The 19,186-nt window shown below is 50.0% G+C and overlaps 1 protein-coding gene across 1 annotated transcript; it reads left to right on the top strand.

Annotated features, from left to right (window-relative positions):
• The first annotated feature begins 1,912 nt into the window (after nt 1-1,912).
• On the top strand, nt 1,913-19,074 carry Adora2b (adenosine A2b receptor). The gene is made up of 2 exons (XM_034506148.2): nt 1,913-2,385; nt 17,682-19,074. Exons 1-2 carry the CDS (start codon nt 2,051-2,053, stop codon nt 18,343-18,345), a joined length of 999 nt encoding a protein of 332 aa, XP_034362039.1. The 5' UTR covers nt 1,913-2,050; the 3' UTR covers nt 18,346-19,074.
• The last annotated feature ends 112 nt before the right edge of the window (nt 19,075-19,186 follow it).

The following is a 19,186-nucleotide window of genomic DNA, read 5'->3' as shown; positions in this document are numbered from 1 at the left end:
CCAAACAACATTTCATAACCACTAACTACTGCCATGTTGTGAGCTCCGAGGGTCTAGTTCAAATCTTAGCATGATCCTAGATTGGAAGAAGTTCATTTCAAATGAACCTTGTGGAAAGACAGAGATGGCTGGTGAGTCAAGGGACACTTGAGGGCAGGCACATGGGGGTGGGCAGAGAGGAGGGAAGATCTGCTGGTGGGTGACTGTTGACACGGAACACAGCAGACACAGAGACTGGGCACGGCCCTTCGGTAGGCTTTCTACTGATTCTGGCCAGGTCTGCTGAGGAAGGGTGGGCTCCATAGGGAACATGGACATCTGGGTACAGAAAATGCTCATGAGCTAAAGGCCCACAGTTCCTTCCACTGGAGCCACTCAGAGCAGCCAACAGGCCTCCAGCTCTCCCAGCCCTCTCTTTGTTCCTAAAGTTCTGGTCCTTGCTTGGAGATTCCCTTGGGGCTGGCACCACAACTCCCCCAGCATCTAGTGGGAAAAGCCTTCTTTTCCCTCCTCTCCTGGCCATGGCTGTCAATGGCAAGCCCTTCCCCCACCTCTGCCCCATTAGTCTCCATACACCGTAGTGCTCTGCCAAATGCCCACTCTGCAAAAGCCATCACTCCAGGAAGCCTCTCTTTCCTCCTCCCATTTCAAGTCGTGTACTGGTTATCTGACCTCTCTGAGGTCCCAGCTTGTCATCTGTGTCAAGAGGCAGAAGCCAGTGTCAGGTTCTATGTGAAGGTGAAGCAGATGCTATCAAAACTCAGGTGACCAGGGACAATATTTTGTAGAAGACATATATAAATACATAAGGTATTTTTTTTAAATAAGTTTTCTTTTCTCAACATGGAAAATAGAAACAATCCTTAAAATAACCAGTCAGAACATGTACTCTGTGTGCTTTGGTGAATTTCTTGACTATGCTATGTGTGGACCCGTGGGGGATTTGATATTGCTATTACAGCTAACCCTGAATATATATATATATATATATATATATATATATATATATATATATATATATATTACAATCCAGCCACGCAGAAAGTGCAATTCAATGCACTCCCCCCCCCCCTCCACAAACACAGAGAGAAAGCTAATTCAGCCATCTTATTAAAAAATTCCGTTATTCCTCAAAGAAGCTGTTTAGGAGTGACCCGTGTTTTGGTTCAGCTTAATATTATTTTCAGTCATCTTTGTTGTGTTGATAAACTCCTTAACCATCCTGGCTGGTGACTACCGGTAGCGGCTTCTGCACGGCCAGCTGTGTTCTAGAAAGATTGAAGACTCCAAACGCCAAGGAGCAGTCAGGGCTCTCCAGAAGAGTGGTGTTGGGGTGCAGGCGGTGGAGGGCGCTGGGGGCTTCTTTCAGGTGGAAGGAAGGACAGATCACCCTTAGGTGTGGGCCCTCAGCACCCTTCTTGGGGTGGATGAGGGCAGCAGAGTCTGGGAAGAGGTGGCGCTGCGAGTGAGCGGAAGCGGGTTCTAGATAAGTGGGCTTGCCGCAGGGCTGAGTCGGTGAGCACCCCGGCGGGGCAGCGGAGACCACGGGGACGGGTGGATTAGGGGCCACGCGTGGAATGCAGTGCCTAGAGGAAGCCGGGACCTAGGGTGCAGCTCGGGTACGGGGGAAGTCTAGGAGCCTCGCAGGGGCGTTAGTTCAGAGTGCGCAGCTCGGGCGCAGGACGGGGTGAAGGCTGGGACGTCGCGCCCGGACGGGAGGTGGTGAAGCTTCGAGGTGTCTTTCCTAAATGTTTCACCGCTCCCGCCCGAGGGAAATTTGGGGACTCGTTTTTCCCGGAGCTTAAGAGCAGCTGGAGCAAGGACCCCGGGCGGGGGGCGGGGCCAAGACCGTTCCTGGCAGCCGGCCAATGGGCGCCGCCCCCGCAAGGCCACGCCTCCGCCCCTGTCCTGAGCGCACCGGCTGGGCGGCGCAGACCCGGCTTGGGACGCGCGGTGTCGGCGCTGTGGCCATGCCTGGCGGCATCTTAGCGGCTGTCCTGAGCCCGACACAACCCTGGTAGAGGACTCCCCGGGCCCTGCTGGCCGGGCCATGCAGCTAGAGACGCAGGACGCGCTGTACGTGGCGCTGGAGTTGGTTATCGCCGTGCTGGCGGTGGCGGGCAACGTGCTGGTGTGCGCCGCGGTGGGAGCCTCGAGTGCACTACAGACCCCCACCAACTACTTTCTGGTATCGCTGGCGACGGCCGACGTGGCCGTGGGACTCTTCGCCATCCCCTTTGCCATCACCATCAGCCTGGGCTTCTGCACGGACTTCCACAGCTGCCTCTTCCTCGCCTGCTTCGTGCTGGTGCTCACACAGAGTTCCATCTTTAGCCTCTTGGCGGTGGCTGTCGACCGGTATCTGGCTATTCGCGTCCCGCTCAGGTGAGACGAATCTTTCTTGCCTTGGCCGGGTTAAAGTTCTACAGAGGGGCGCCCTCTCCAGGTCCACGGTTTTACTTTCTGGAATCCCACATGGGCCAGATTAGGAGCACGCTAGGCACCGGAGTGGAGGATGCCAACCATCTCCCATGACTCTTGTTCTGCAGGCTATCCTGGGGCGGCAGAACAGGCCACTGACTGGGCGCCCCGTAGACGTCAGGGATGCTCCATTTGCCTCTAGTTTAGGGAGCTGCATAAGGACACCCTTAGGGGCTTTGGGAAGTACCATCCGACAAGGTACCTGCCACGGGCACAGGAAGCTTTAGCTCGGAAAGTTTGGTGGTTGCATCTCCACTGTGCACATTCCCGGCCCTCTGGAGAGACAGCTGCTGCCCGGATTCGGGCATGCGGATCAGAGCAGCTGCCAGACACGGTCCTGTGCATAAAGGGCCTGGAGAAGCTTCAACTAAGAAGGAGGCAACTTTGGACGCTGGAATTGGTACTTTTAGAGGGGCATAAAATTAACGACACAGCTTTAAAATGTGCCTACTTCGAAATGAGGCAGCCAGGTTCAACTCTGGTGGGAAACTCTAGGAACATTGGTCCCTACTAGCGTCACGGTGGCTCGGAGTGTTCCCAGACATTTTAAAGAGCTATTGGGCTTACTGGTTCAGTGAACACTGACAAGGCAGCCTTAGAGTCTCTTGCCCATTGTGTAACCTTATTTGTATACTGCTGTAGTGCCCAGGAGCCTGAAGAGGCCCAGAAAACTGGTGACGGTGCCCTGCTCAGTCTTTCTCAGAGTATGCCTAAATCACTTTCTCCTTTTTTTTCACAATGAGAAAACAGGATCCAGGGCAGAGAGCCAGTCAGTTGGGGAAGTGGTTTCCACTTGTAGCTAATAAATTTAAAGTTGAGTTTGTTGGTGCTTGTTAGTGCCTGGACCCTTTAGCATTTCCGAAGTGAGCTTTGGATCTCTTTAGATTTGGAGCTGAGATGAGGAAACTGAGTCACAAGAGTAGGAAGGGAAAGTCAAGAACTCAGTGAACTCTGGCCATGTGCCTGGCAACTCCAATTAAATGTACATGCTTTAATTCCCAAACCCTCCAGAGGACAGACCCTGTCACCTGCATCCTGTAGGTGAGGGTCTGGTTCAGGATGCTGTGTCCAGTGGCAGAGTGGCACTGTGTCTTCAGCATGCCATCCACCTGTCTCACAGGGCTGTGTATGGTACCAGTGTTGGAGAGACATGAAAAGGGATCCTCTTGCTGTTTCTAGAAGAAGATCCTGCCCGTAGTAAGCTAGCATTTATAGGAGAAATATGTTTGGGGAATTGATTGGCCGAAAGCTTCTACAAAGTCTTGTAATAGGCAGATGTGACAAGCCTGGTCCTTGTGGCTTGTGTCTTGGGTCCCAGATGGAACAGGAAGCCCCTGCTTGTGTGTGGGTTGCTCCACCTCCACTGCCCTTGGCATCTGACCAGAGGCTTCACACACACATCCCATCAGGTGGGCTACAGCCCAGGGATTTCTGAGCCTGCGGCTACATAGCATTCTGTGTCTCCGTTCTGTGGGTCAGCGCTTGTCTCTGGCCTCCCATGGTAAATGCTTGGCAGCCTTCTGAACTGTTTTTTCCATAGAGCAGTCACATGCCCCCAGTTTGAGTTGTCCCATCTAGGGGAAGCCCTTTGGGCTTGCCCCTGGAAGAGCCCCAAATATGCAGTGCTCACCCAGGACCTGCTCCAAGAATCTCTTGTGTCACATGACTTGAGCAGGAAGTTCCATAAATGTTTAAATCTGTTAGTTCTTGTCCTGGGTTTTGCTGGGCGGGTCTTGAAGAAAGTGTGTGTGGGTGTCTTAAGGGGAAACAGCTGTGAATCACAGGCTCTTTACTTCTCCTTTGCTATGGGTCTTTGCTACGGGTGAGGGGCCAGTTGGAGGTAAAGGGAGGGAAAACAACTTGGAGCCCAATGTGCCCATTCCCACCCTCATGCCTGTCCTCTGGGGTCTAGAAGCATGCACAGCAGTCTCCTCCTCCACACCCAGGTAGATATGAGTGTCTAACCTGTCCACACCACTGTGGAAGATTGAAAAGTGTACTGGGTTCTTACCCAAACTTGAACCCTCCTGGGAGATAGTGTGTGTCCTGGGCCTCTTGCCTTCAGCAATTCAAAGCACAATCCAGTGGCAACAGGTCAAAATGTAGATTACTTTGAGCTGAACTCTATGGCAATGTGGCTGTCTGTAGTTTCAGCTATTCAGGAAAGCTGAGGCTGGGGGATTGCTCAAGCCCAGGAGTTCAAGGTTAATTTGGGCAAGCAAGACGCTTGTCTAAAAAAATGCAGATTACAGGGCACATTTGGGTTTGCTGGATCAGGAATCAGAGTCTGGTGTAGGATATATATATTTTCATTCATTCCAGCATTAACATCTAACCTGGGTCTGTTACAGCAAGCTTGAGAACCCTCCAACTATCAGGCAGTTTTTGAAATTATGCTTCTCTTTTTTGATATGGGCTAGGTTTGAGTTACCTCAAACTCTGAGTTGGTTTTGAGACTCTCCTTGGGGTCATGGAGCTACAGGTGGACATCAGGGCAGAAGGGCCCTACTAAGGATTGGGTTGTAGTGGTCAGGCATGTGATCTCAGCAGTCAGGAGCCTAAGGCAGGAAGATAATCACTAGTTTGAGGCTAGCTTGAGGCTACATAGTGAGTTCCAGTCCCAAGGCAGCCTGCGCTGCAGTGGGAGACCCTGTCTCCTTCCTTCTTACATATATACATACATGCATACGTATGTACGTACATACATACATACACACATATGTACATACATACATACATACAGATAGACATACAGGGATTAAGATCACATACTTCTCTGCCAGAGAGCCAGAGTTCAGTTCCCACCAACCCACTTCTGGTCAACTTTTACAACTACCTTGTACTTTTAGCTCTAGGGGATTCAAAACCTTCTTCTGGTTTTTTTTTTTGGGTACCTACAATTGAACACACACACTTAAAAAAATATTTTAAAAAATATCCTGTTTAGGAGGCAGTGTCTCTCTCGAAGGGAAGTCAAGCAGTGAGTAGGCGAAGCCCAGTGTGTGAGCACCCAGTGTGTGAGCACCCAGGGTGTGAGCACCCAGGGTAAGCAGGGTGTCAGCACTGAATGCTTACTTAGCTAGGCACAATTCTTACCCAGGCAAAACAAACTCTTACTTAGGCTTGACTCTGTGGCTCAGATGGTGTCGTGCTGTAGGAGCCCTTGGCTCCCAGGGACTAGTGCTAGTTTTACTAACATGAAGGGATGATGCAGCCTGAAAAGAGGACTCCAGAGGCAATGCTAGGCATAAAAACCAATCCTTTTGTGCTCATTTGAAAAAGAGCAGACTGCTCGCATCAGGCCCTGCCCTTAGTCCTTATAGTGAGGGGTTTCCACACAGGCTGTTCTGTCGTCTGCCCTGGTGGAGACTCCTAAGCTGGGAACTTTCTGACGTGGGCCGAGCTAGAGATAGACCCAGCAGAGCCAGGGTGTATGCTGGTGACTGGAGGTGAGCCACAGTGCTGCCCACAGCAGCTGCCGGCTCTCACTTCATCCTTTGGCTGGTTCTGGTTGGTTCCCACAGGAGTACTTCCTCCTGCCTAGCCTAATCCTGTTCCCCCTCCTGCTGTAACCAAATCAGAGCTGACTCACTCTGGGGCCCTCCCTCCCCTGCTCGCTGGACTCAGTTTCTCCTTTTACCATTCTTGACTCTCTGGAAGGGCTTACACGACCGTTTTCCTGGGGGTACTGAAGGACGCCGTGTTTTGGAGGAAATTGTGTCTACTAGATCATCAGAATAAAAGGGCCATCCATGTTCATTCTTCTGTTTTCTGCCACACTGAGGACGTGTGTGTGTGTGTGTGTGTGTGTGTGTGTTACTATGTTCTGCCTGGGAGATAAGAATGTATGTTCTGAGAACAGTACAAAACAGAACAGGAAGGAGGACCAGAGATGGCAGATCTATATAGAGCTCTCTGGTAAGATGTTAGAAAAAAAACTGGTCCATCTGTTTAGAAAAGAAAAAAAAAAGTGCTGATCTGCTCAGGAGCCCCTGGACTCAAGTCTGGGTATCAGGGGCTACAGCAGTGCACCACCCAGCTTATTTAATACACATTAATTAATAAAGGAAATTGTCAGAGGATACCTCTCAGGCCTGAAGGGGATACCATGGTACAGGGCTGGGAGATGCTGGGAAAGCTAGGCAAACAGCAGGTGCCATCGGTTGAGGGCAGGTAGCTACAGATTCTGGGGCGTTGCCTGCAGGTCTTGGCTCCTGCTCTAAGTGCAAGCCCAGAGTTCCCCAGAACTGGGCGTAGCTTTGTTTATCCTCCTTTGTTGTTTATCCTTGGTTGTTTGCACACAGGGGTCTCATTCCATCTCCAGGGCTGGAACAACAACCTTAAAGCAGGCAGCAAGTGCCATCTTGGATCTTGCCTGGCAGGGTCTCCATTGGGGTCAACATGGTAGGCAGCAGCTGGGTGGGGTGGGGTGGGGAGGCCCTCCCACCTCTCTTAAAGCCAGGCTGAACCAGAGATCACACACTCAGAAGGGCTCAGGCTGAGGGAGAAGTCAGGCCCGAGGTAACCAGTTAGTTATCAGGAGAGCGTGGAAATGCCCAGGCATGAGGTGCTGGGAGTGAGGTTGGCAGGCACTCTGGCTGTCACAATTTCCTCCTGAGGGGTGGGAGGAGACAGGTCCCTCTGGTCATCACGAGCTCTCTCCTTGAGTAAGGCCCTGATCTGTGCTCAGCCTGGCATAGTCACTGTATGTATTATACCTACTCTGCTTGCCTGGAAGGGCCGTGGCCCAAGGATAGCCATGCTGGGAAATGGTACTTGGCTTTGCACCTTAGGCCATGATCTACACCCATTCTGAAGGGCATGGGGTGCTGCCCGCAGCTACCTGGAGAGGGAGCTGGTGGGAAGTGTGTGATGGCTATTCTTGGTTGTTGACTACATCAAGAGTGAACTTAAACCCAGGCGCCTGGGTACACCTGTGAGGGAGTTTTTCTTAATTAAATCATTTGAGATGAGAAGATCCACCTTTAATCTGGGCCACACCTTCTGCTAGCAGCCTGTATAAAGGACATGGAAGAAGGAAGATGACTCTCTTTGCCTGCTTGTCCTCAGTCTTGCCGTTAGAGCCTACGGCTTCAGCATCTACGGAAACGCAGCTGAGGCATCCAGCCTTGAGGATTCTTGGGTCTTACATTGGTAGACAGCCGTTGTTGGACTAGCTAGACCACAGCCTGTAAACCACTCTATAAATTCCCTTTACATATGTGAGTGTTTGTACACACGTGTGTTCATGTGTGCGCGCATGTGTGTGTGTGTTCATGTGTTCATTCTATAAGTTCTGTCTGTTCTTCTAGAGATCCCTGATAAATGCAGAATGGCAGGAAAATTTATTCTCAAGACGGACAGTCTTCATTCCTTTCACACGCACCAGGTCTGAAGCCTTGCAGGTTCCGTCCTCGTGGCCACTAGCAGGAGTCAGTCTCTTCTGTCTGGCAGTACTGCTGTGCCCCCCTGAGAGTTGTTGGAAGCATGTCCTCAGTTGTCTTGTTGGAATTTTCCATTTATGAACGGCAGCCACACAGGGCTGGTCTTGAGATCTCTGTGGGGCCGGCATGTTAAACATGAGGCTCAGCGTTGTAGTTAGCTTGGGATCACCCAGGAAGTCAGGGCCACATGATTCTGCTTTCCTAGAAGCCCCCCAAAACAGCATGCGGATAGCTACAGGGAAAGAACCCAGACACTGCCAAGGTTCTGTAAGCACTCTTTGATGAATGGTAGGTGATTGTGTGAGGGGATGTGATGTGGGCCCTGTAAGCATTGCATGCAACAGACAAGATGCAAGGCAGCCGAAGTGCAATGTGACTGCAAGAAGAAGCTGTATTTGGTCCAAACGTGCTTGCGCTCGGAGCTCCCGTAGCAGCTGAAGGACTGTGGGATCTTATCTTTGCTCCCCTTCCGGACTGACCACCATAGAGTAAACCCAGAGAGAGGGGCTGAGGAGGCAGAGCCGTAGGGGTGGGGCAGGCAGGTCACAGAGAGCCTGGAGGCTTTTTAGGAGGCTTGGATTTTGTCCTAAAGATTCTGGTGGGTCACTAAAGGACCTACGAGGTGTGTGTGAACACAAAAGGGCACAGAAGGGAAAGCAAGCACCCTCCCTCTGACTAGCTACGAAGCTCTCCCAAATTAGTTTTCTCACCATATCTCCTCCTGCTGGCTCCCGGACCGCCCCTTGGTTGTGTGCCACCACCTTCTTTACATTTCCTTATTTGTGCGTGTGTATACATACCAGGGTGTGCACATGGAGGGCAAAGGATAACTTGCCCGAGTTGTTTCTCTCCTTCCACCACATGGATCCCAGGGCTGGAACTCAGGTCATTAGGCTTGCTGAGACAGGATAGCTCACAGATCCCAAGCTGGACTCAAACTCCCAATTTTCCTGTCTCTACCTCCCAAGTGGTGGGGCTTATGTGCATACTTTTCCAAAAGGATTGACTTTTGGAAAGGTGGTTGGATTCAGTGGGTTTGGATTCTTTTATTGGAAGAGTGGACATTGTCAAAATGTTCCCACCCCATCCTCCATCAGCTGGACCTCAAGCTCCAGACAGGGTAAGGAGAAAGGCCTGGGAATAGAGGCAGCCCAGAAAGTGGGGTACAGGCTACCACTCCTGATTTGTTATTCTAAATACCTTTCTAGTCCCTGCCGGTTGCCGGACTGGAGCCTCTCATTCCCACTATTTACATTTCCAACTGAAGACTCCACGGCTCACCACCTCGTTTCTGTAGAAATTCACCCAATCTCTTTGTTTTCTGATTGCCTCCAATTCTGTTTTTGGTATGATTATGAATTTATTTTTGTGTCTTTACAGTCGGTCCATTGTGGTTTTGTGAGTCGAGATAACTGGGCGAGACTCGTAGGCCAATGTAGAATTATTTACTTATCTTTAGAGACAGTGCCTCCTAGCCCAGGCTGGCCTTGGTCTCACCTCTCACTTCCTCCTGCTCCTGGGTGCTGGAGTCACAGGTGTGTGACGGCGCACATGGTTTATGAGGGTTGGGCTGCACGATGCTCTGTAAACATGCTACCAAGGGAGCTGCATCCCGACCCAGGAGCTGCATCTCAACCTGGGATGTTATTTTCTTCGCTCTTTTGTGTATGTCATTGTGAGAGAAAAAGACAGAGATACACAGGGTCTCATTGTGTAGCTCAGGCTGGACCTGAAACTCTGAATCCTCTTGCCTCTTTCTCTCAAGAGCTGGGATTACCGAGGCATGGGACTACCATGCCTGGTGCAAATGTAGATTTTATTTTTTATAACTATTTTTATTTTAATCTTATGTGTTTATATATTTTGCCTGCATGTATGTATGTATGTGTACCACATTCATGCCTGATGCCTGCCAAAGCTAGAAGAGGGTGTTGGATCTCCTGGAATGGGGGTTCAGGGGGTTATTAGCAGCCATGTGGGTGCTTGGAGTCGAACCTGGGTCCTCTGCAAAAGCAGCCAGTGGTCTCAACTACTGAGTTGTCTCTCCAAGGGTAGAATTTTAATAGGAGTTTAGTTATGGTAGATCTTCATTTTAAAACTACCGTGAAGCTGGGATGTGTTGGCTCACACCTTTAATCCCAGCACTTGGGAGGCAGAGGCAGGCAGATTTCTGAGTTCAAGGCCAGCCAGGTCTACAGAGTGAGTTCCAGGACAGCCAGGGCTACACAGAGAAACCCTGTCTCAAAAAACAAACACCCATGTGGCAGACAACTGGATAGACTTACAGGAACAAGATCATGTAGGAAAGCCCCATGTCATCCAGGCAAGGAAGCAAGGAATTGTGATTGTGGTGGAGACCATGGGGATAAGTGACAGATTTGTACCTGGAGAGAAGGCCGATGTCTGAGATTTTGAAAAGAGAGGCCCCAGGTGAAGCCACAACACCAACCAGGAGACTGGGACAGCAAAGAGCCTGAAGCCAGAGATGGACCCACATCCAGCTAGTGAGGCAGGCTCACCAACATGGCCGATCTGGGGTAGGTTAGGTGGGAGTGTGGGTGCCGTCACTGTAGATTGGTGAGTGACTGGTCATCGAGGACTAGAAGATCTAAGGGCCACTGTGTTAAGTGATGTGCGTGTAGCTGAGGGAGAATGTAGGAGTCAGGTTCACCAGGGCTTGGTGACACGGGTAGAATTTGGTTGGAGAGAAGAGGGAGTCCAGGGCAACTCCCAGATTTCTGGGCATCTGTATGGTGCTGCTTTGAAAGGTAGGATGCAGGAAGAGGTATTTGGGAACTCGCAGCCCAGTTATGTTTCAGGTTGAACCCACAAGCTGGGAAGTGTCATTGGTGTGGATTATGGAGAGGCTGGGGATCACCAGTCCTTCCCTGTTTGGGTTCATCCCTCCTGCTTTGTAGGACCCCAGCACTGACCCTTCCCCTACTCTATGGAGGCCCTCTCTCTTACATCCCAAAGCCCTTTTTTTGGTTTACTGCTTATATAGCTTCAGGCCCACCAGCCACACACGTCCCTGTGACTTTCTGTGTGGAGCATCTGACTCCATTGCCAGTTTCAACACTGTAGCTGCATCTGGCCCTGTTCACTTGGTCCTGGGGCCTCAGGTCCACCCAGGACTGCCACCCCCATCTCCCTCCCCTTGTCTGCCCTGGATTCTAGGACCCCTCAGCTCTTGGAACTTAATGTTCTGATGCCTTTGGGCATGCCTCCCTGGCCTGGAATGTTACTGTTTCCCTGCTGATTCCTCCTTGAGCACACCGAGTCTGTCTCTCAAAGCGACTGTCTCCTCGTGAGCCCTGGGGTTCCTTGGCAGTTCCCTGCACCTTACAGCTTAGCTTCTTAAGCTGTTCCCCACCCTGTGGATGGACCAGCTTGTTGTCAATAGAGCAGAATTCTATATGGAATGTCCTGAGAGGTTTAGTGGAGAAGCTTGGAGAAGCAGAGGAAATTGGTGGATGGTTAGCTATGTTCCAGAAGACTAAGACTCTCCTCTCTTTGACATTTCCAGAAGTCTTTAGCAATATAGTCTGCTTCATAACTGGATGTGGGGCCGTCTCTGGCTTCAGGGTCTTTACTGTCCCGGTCTCTTGGTTGGTGGTGTGGCCTTACCTGAGGCCTCTCTTCCAACTCTCAGGCTCCTGGATGATGGCAAACATCAGCCTCTCCTCCAGGTGCAAACATCCAGATGTCACTTATCCCAAATATGCCAGTTGTCCTAGTTTGCCCTCTGTTGCTCCATATTAAAAAAATGTAACCCAAATCAACTTGGGGAGGAAAGGGTACCCCCCTTCTCTCTCTGTCTGTTCTTTGAGACAGGGTTCTCTATGGAGACAGGGTTCTCCATGGAGACAGGGTTCTCTATGGAGACAGGGGTTCTCCATGGAGACAGGGTTCTCTATGGAGACAGGGTTCTCTATGGAGACAGGGGTTCTCCATGGAGACAGGGTTCTCTATGGAGACAGGGGTTCTCCATGGAGACAGGGTTCTCTATGGAGACAGGGTCTCTATGGAGACAGGAAAGTTTAGTTCATCTTCCTGTGTGTATACAGTCCACCATGGAGGGAAGTCAGAGCAGGAAGCAGGAACTGAAGCAGAGACCATGGAGAACCACTGCTTAGCAGCCTGCTCAGCGTGCTTTCTTACACACCCAGGACCACCTGCCCAGGGATAGCAACTGCCCACACTAGGCTGGCCCCTCACATCTCCCAGTATTCAGGAAGTTGAGGCAATAAATAAATAAATAAATAAATAAAAAGTCACTCTAGGTTTGAGGCTAACCTGGGCTACATATTGAGTTCCCAGACAGTCTGGACAAATTAAGATTGTCTCAAAACAAACAAACAAACAAACCCAAAACAAAAAGATAGACATGTGCTGTCTTAGAACAGAAATGTTTGTATTTGCTGAGGAATGGAACTTGTGGGCAAGACTAAATCTGAAGAAGCTATTCGTCAACAGTTTTAGAGGCAGTGCATGCTTCAGTGTGTGTTCACTCAGCCGTGTGCATTCAGGAAGTGCTCAGGATGGAACACGGGCTCTCATTAATGGACAGTGCCTGCTGAATCCCATCCTGGCCCCTCAGCCACGGAGAGTGCCATGTAAACCTGTGTTAAGCCGCAGCTGCAGCTTGGAGATGGCTCCAGAGTCCCTGTTTATGAGAGGGCTTAGGCCTCGTGGCCCAGGCTGTGCCACTGCCCAGGGGCTCTGAACAGGAAGCCTCCTGAGAGCTGGTGGCCTGGTTTGAGCATAACACTGTCCCATGGTGTCCCATAAGGCCAGTGCTTGCTTTGCAGCCCACAGCCCAGCCCCCACCCCAGTCCATTCATTATGTAATCAGCATCACACTCTTTGTGTGGCTGTTTCTACCAATCCCCTTAGCTGACGAGCTTTATAAGGGAGATCTGTGCACAGCTCTGGACACAGCCGAGAGCCGTGACCGTTTGCCAGAGTCTCCGCGTGCTTTCCCAGGGCAACCCTTTAATGTGGGACATGCAGGCAGGGTTTGTTCCTGCCTTGATTGGAATGCAGCTGCCTGCACTCACTCCTCCTGCCTGTCCCTTGTTTGTCATAGTCCTGGGGTAGGCGTCTTGGGGTAGGCATCCTGGCCTCCACGCTGCCCTCGCTGCCCCCTGCAGTACACCACCAATTGGCACGAGGTCTAGGGACTGGAATGATGAGTCCTTTCAGGAACATTTTGTGAAAATGGCCACAAATATGTGGACCTGAGGGTGTTCTGAGGACCCTCAGTGCACAGGGAACCAGGTGTAGATTCTGCTGTGAATAACAGGGGCTAGTCTTCAGATGTTAGGGTTCCCAAGAGTCAGCCCTTCCAGTGTCCAGCCAGCATAGGGAGACCTGCCTTTTCTCCTTCCTGCTCTTAGGCCCTGGTGCTGGGGTTTGCTGTCATGGGATGGCTGTGCCTTTTCTGTCTGAGCATCACCAACCCCTCCCCCACCCCCCTCAGTACCCCTTCTACTCTAGCTCCCACTGAGAGCCTCCCTTCCCCAAGGAGGCTCCTCCCTTACTAGCCTCCGACCCCTAAACCTCAGGCAGGAACTTGCCTGCAGGTCAGGCCTGCCTTCTTTTCCGACCTCACCCCCAGTCCCTGTGAGATTGGAAGTCTTTCTCTGGACTGGCTTCCTGGCTTTCTGGACCTTTTCTGTTCTACTGCTGCTATCGTTGGACACTTGATCACTCACTCCCCGAGCCCGGGTGCTTGGTCTGTCCCTTCACTCCCTTAGTGTTCCTCCCCCTCCTCAGCTCCCACTTCCAGTCCCAGCCTGCACCTTGTCAAATACAAAGTGGCACCATCACCAAGATCTCAAAGGCCATCTCACTGCTTGCCTGGTGAGCTCTCCTCCTCTCCTTCCTCAGCCTTGGGAGTGACAGCAGTTTTCAGAGAAGACACAGCCCCATGTCACTACTACCCAGCCTTTGTCTTTAAAACCAGCCACTTTACCCTTCTGCCACCCTCTCCCCCCAGGCAGCATCTCTTCAAACAGGCCCTGCATCCTTCTGCCTTCTTAGCCTTAGCTTTCCTGACCTGTCCTTTCTTTTGGGGGATGAGGGTTGGGGATAGCCTTTTATAGCTTATATTAGTCTCAAACTCCTGATCTTCTTGCCCCCACCTCCCACATGCTAGGATTACAGGCATGCCACCACACCCACCACCCTGTCCTTTCTGCATCTTCTCTAGGGACCATCGTCATCAGTTAACTAATATCATTCTCCGTATGACCTTAATCTCTATTCTTCTGGCCCTTAGTCATCTGTTTCAGTAATTGTTAGGATATTGAGGAAAACCCCCTAGAAACCACCCCTCAGTCTTGGCTCCTCCCCATCTTCTGTCTTAATCCACCTTCAAAGCCTGTTGCTTCTGTTTCCAGGATCCATTGCATCATCTGGGCTGAAATCCTGGTCCCAGGGAGCATTTTCTTGAATTTTGAAATAGTTCCATAGCTTCTCTGTCTCCTTTCCCCCTGAAACTCAGTTGCTGTGGCCAGATGACTCTACAATTTGAACAGTGAGTGTCAGTCTCTGGCTTTCAAGTCTTACAAGGCTCCTAGTCTGCAAACTAGCACCTTCCAAACACCTGAGTGAAGGCTGTTTCTGCCTGGAATCCCCTCACTGTTCAGATTTCTACCTCCCTCTCATTCATTGGATCTCCACAGACAGATCTTCCAGAATGTCTTATACTGATGCTTACCCTGTTTGTATCTTATGGTTGGTTATTGTTATGTTATCCTTTTAAAAGGGTTGTGCCCACTCCAGGTCATGAGGACATAACGTGTGTGCTTGTTTGTTTACTTTCTAACTCTTCTATCAGCTAATGTCTTATGAGGGCAGAGATTAGCTTTCTGGTTCCTAGCAGAATGCCCAGGACAAAGGGAATGCAAACAAAGGGACCTGGGGATAGGGTGACAGGGTCAGCTGTCCCCTGCTGCTTCCCTGAGACAGTCTGGCGTGGAACTCCCTCACGTGTGCAGGATTCAGCGGTTTTGAGAAGCTTGGACGTGAATGAATTCCTGTTGTTGTGAATTATAGTGGGAAGCTATCTCCATGAATACTGCTTTTATTTCTTTTAAAGGATATTTATTTATTTAGTTTGTGTTGGGTATGTACCGGCACAACGTGGGTGCAGGTCGGAGGAGAACCTGAGGGAATTGGTTCTCCTTCCGCCACGTGGGTCCTGGGGTGGGACTCAGGCTGTCGGGCTGGGCAGCAAGTGCCTTCATCGGCTGAGCTGCCTTGCTGGTCCTAATACTGCCTTTTAAAAGGAAGTAACATAAGAAACCATGGTAGGTCCCAGGAGCAAGGACCTAATAGGTATATTTGCAATGAGACATTTAATTCCCATACCCTTTTCTCTGTGCCTTATCTTCCTGTGAGGTAGCCTCACTTGGTCTTGAACTCCAGATCTCTTGCCTCTCCTCAGCATTTCTTACCAATGTGTGCTGCCAAATTGCTTCTTTAATTCCCACTCTTCCCCAGACAGAGCTACATGTAGCTCAAGATGGCATGTAGCCAAGGATGACCCTGTCTTTCTGATTCTTTCACTTCTTTCTCCTGAGTGTTGGGATTGCATGTCTATGCTACCACACCCTGTTTCTGTGATGCTGGGGATCAAACCCAGGGGTTCGTGCATGCTTGACAGATGAGCTGTATCCATAGTCCCTTAATTTCCTGAAACAAGAGCACAGCTATGAGGGTCTGTCGTCCAGTGATGTCGTGAAGGACCGAGGCTCTTTCTTCTCCTGTGATACAGATTTTGTCTTTCCTTTGACCCTCATGGTCACAAGATGGCTGCTGAGGCTGTGGCCATCACAGCCTGTTATGAAAGTGTCAGAAGCAGAAGGGTGGGGGTGGTCAGCAAAGGGCAGAGCTCTTCTTGTGGGCTGCTCTCCTGTCGTGAAGTTAGACTTTCTTGGAGGTCCCTTGAAGACTTGCTTTATGGTCTTACTGGCCAGAAGATCTCACTCCCTGACTTAGACCAGTCACTGACAGAAAACGGACGTGCTAGATTTGCTTATCCCAGATGTCCCAACAAGGCTGGCCTGTATTCAATGATACTACATTAATATTGTTAAGTCAAGGGGGCTGGAGATATGGCTCAGTGGTTAAGAGCACTGACTGCCCTTCCAGAGGACCGAGGTTCCCCATGAGGGGGAGCACCCACATGGCAGCTCACATCTATCTGTAACTCCAGTTCTGAAGCTTCAGATACCTCACACAGACATACGTGCAGGCAAAACACTGGGGCACATAAAGTAAATACATTTTTTAAAAGGTTAAGATCAGAGCTGTTTAGCACAGGCTACCTCATGGACAGTCTTCTGAGTGCCTAGCCTTTGTAGAGGCTTTTTGTTACCTGCAGAGACTAATTGTGCTGTTGACATCCCTGGTGAGGCACTGGCAAGGAAACACATTTTTAAGAGGGTTTCATCACTAGCCAAGAAAAATGCGGTGAGCAGCTGCACTCAGCAGGCCTCCTGTAGTAAAGGCCCTGCAACGGAGCTGCCCACTGCTGAGAGGAAGTGGCAAAGACAAATGATCATTAGATCACTGTGCATGAAGCAGGTCGTAGTTGGCTTCCTCTGCAAATTGTACTGGTTCTCTTGCCTGTCCTGGCCACTGCATTGAGTATTAACACAGCTGCTGCAAAGCTATTGCTAGCATGCAGCAAATGAGGGATGTTTTCATAATGGCTCTGCTCTGAGAGCTGAACTAAATACTGGGCTAGGTCCCAGAAATGCCAGTTCAGCAGAATATGGTCTGTCCTCAGTGTCGTTATAGTTGAGGGGAAATATATGTAACAAATTAAGGGCCGTTATCAGTGTTGATTTCCTAAGTTTCAGCAACTCTCCAGCCAGCAGCTCTCTGTAGATGAGGCATTAGCAGACCTGTGTTCCAGCTGTCAGCAGTGAAGCCAGCCATTCATCTGCAGAGGCTGAAGGCTGTTTTTCTTTTGTGAGATAAGATTTTGCTTTAAGGCCTCAGCTGACCTCCGACTCGGGAGCCCCTGCCTCAGCCCCCTGACTGGAGGATTGCCGGTGTGCATCCATGACAACCAGTTCTGAAGCAAACTTTTGATGTTGAGATGTTGATTCTTGTCAAAAACTACAGGTAGTGCCACTGAAGTCCAGGGGGCTCCTTGGACCCTTGTTCAAGTGTCACCTTGTGAATTAGGCTTCATGTACACGTCCCTTACGACGCTGGTCTTTTTTGGTGCGCGTTCTGTTCACTGGTTTATCTCAACTACTGTCTATCAAACAGTACCTTACAGGAGATCTAAACGTACCCAGTGCCGAGGGTATTAAAAAGGGCCTCTAAGATATACGACTAAATGAAATGAGTGCTGACTCAAGAATGGGTCTTTTTTTTTTTTTTTTTTTTTGGTTTTGGTTTTTTAGATAAGGTCCCTCTACATAGTGCTGGCTATCCTGGAACTTACTCTGTAGACCAGGTTGTCCTTGAATTCCACAGATATCCCCTGCCTCTGCCTCCTGAATGCTGGGACTAAAGGCATTCGCTACCATACCTGGCTAAGAATGGCAGTTTTACTGCGCTTGCCGCAGCAGAGCTGATGCCTGCTCCCACGTCTCTGTGTTAGGTAATGACCATACTACTCCAAGGGTGAACCTTCAAGGCTAGGAGAGCTAAAGGCCTGTGGGACTCCGGCAGGGTGGGCCTGTGGTCAAGGAATACTGTAAAATGACAATATCATGTTCTCTTGAACAGGTATAAAGGTTTAGTCACCGGGACACGAGCAAGAGGGATCATTGCTGTTCTCTGGGTCCTTGCCTTTGGCATTGGATTGATTCCATTCCTGGGTTGGAACAGTAAAGACAGTGCCACCAGCAACTGCACAGAACCTGGGGATGGCATCACGAATAAAAGCTGCTGTCCTGTGAAGTGTCTCTTTGAGAATGTGGTCCCCATGAGCTACATGGTGTATTTCAACTTCTTTGGGTGTGTCCTTCCTCCACTGCTCATAATGCTGGTGATCTACATCAAAATCTTCATGGTGGCCTGCAAGCAGCTTCAGCGCATGGAACTGATGGACCACTCCAGGACCACGCTCCAGCGGGAGATCCACGCAGCCAAGTCACTGGCTATGATCGTGGGCATTTTTGCTCTGTGTTGGCTCCCAGTGCATGCCATCAACTGTGTCACCCTCTTCCATCCAGCCCTGGCCAAGGACAAGCCCAAGTGGGCGATGAATGTGGCCATCCTCCTGTCACATGCCAATTCAGTCGTCAACCCCATTGTCTATGCCTACAGGAACCGAGACTTCCGCTACAGTTTCCACAGGATCATCTCCAGATACATTCTCTGCCAGACTGACACCAAGGGTGGGAGTGGGCAGGCCGGGGCGCATTCTACTCTCAGTCTGGGCTTATGACCTAGGCTCTGGCCTTTTGGAGAAGAAGGCATAAAATAAACAATGGGACTAGACACAACTGGCCGACTGTCACTGTGAAAGACAGCTACTCCTCTCAAGCATAAGGCCCACCCCCCTGAAGGCCTGCCTGGAGCGATGCAAGTCTGGTAATATGCACATGCGGTTTGGAGGCTCCAAGGCTAACAAATACATCTATGAATCTATTCAGCTGCTCTCACTGTGTGGACGGTGGTGCTGGGCGGAACTGATTCAGAGAAACAATTTTTAAGAATCTGCCTCATTCATGGTAGAAAATGACTGAAACTTACCTTACTGTGAAACGCTGTGAACTATTATAATGTAAGTATTTTTCACTTACAGCAATAGAAAAATAAAAGTTGGTCTACTAATGTATACTTGTTCCTGGGACAGCAACTCAGAAAACTGAAGTATAACTCTTCAGTCAAGACACTATAGTATTAATTTAAGGAATGATACTATCCTAAGTTTTGAAGTCGAATAATAAAACAATTTAAGTTCAGTATTTTCCTTGCACACAAAACACTAGAGGTAGAAACTGGGGAAATGTGGTCCTTCCTCTGCTGGAATCCTGCTCTAGAGCTAGGTACTTGGTTTGCTTCTCTCCCACACTGAAGTTTATTGGAACCTGAAGTGTGAAAGCTTTACTAAGCAAAATCACCTAATTGTGTATTATAATTATACCCAGTGAAATAAAACTTTAAAAAGTGAGCTCCGGCATGGGTGGCTTCTTGTACTTAGCGCAGTGAGCTCCGGCATGGGTGGCTTCTTGTACTTAGCACAGTGAGCTCTGGCATGGGTGGCTTCTTGTACTTAGCGCAGT

This window comes from Arvicanthis niloticus, chromosome 6 (genome assembly GCF_011762505.2).
Source record: "Arvicanthis niloticus isolate mArvNil1 chromosome 6, mArvNil1.pat.X, whole genome shotgun sequence".
Lineage (NCBI taxonomy): Eukaryota > Metazoa > Chordata > Mammalia > Rodentia > Muridae > Arvicanthis > Arvicanthis niloticus.
Note: the sequence above shows the minus strand (reverse complement) of the source record. Positions and strands in the feature narration are given on the sequence as shown.

What these genes read in the sequence shown, in the direction of transcription:
- Adora2b (XM_034506148.2), top strand. Translation starts at nt 2,051, where the DNA reads ATGCAGCTAGAGACGCAGGACGCGCTGTACGTGGCGCTGGAGTTGGTT. An exon ending in GCTATTCGCGTCCCGCTCAG is followed by an intron (nt 2,386 to 17,681) that starts GTGAGACGAATC and finishes TCTCTTGAACAG; the next exon opens with GTATAAAGGTTTAGTCACCG.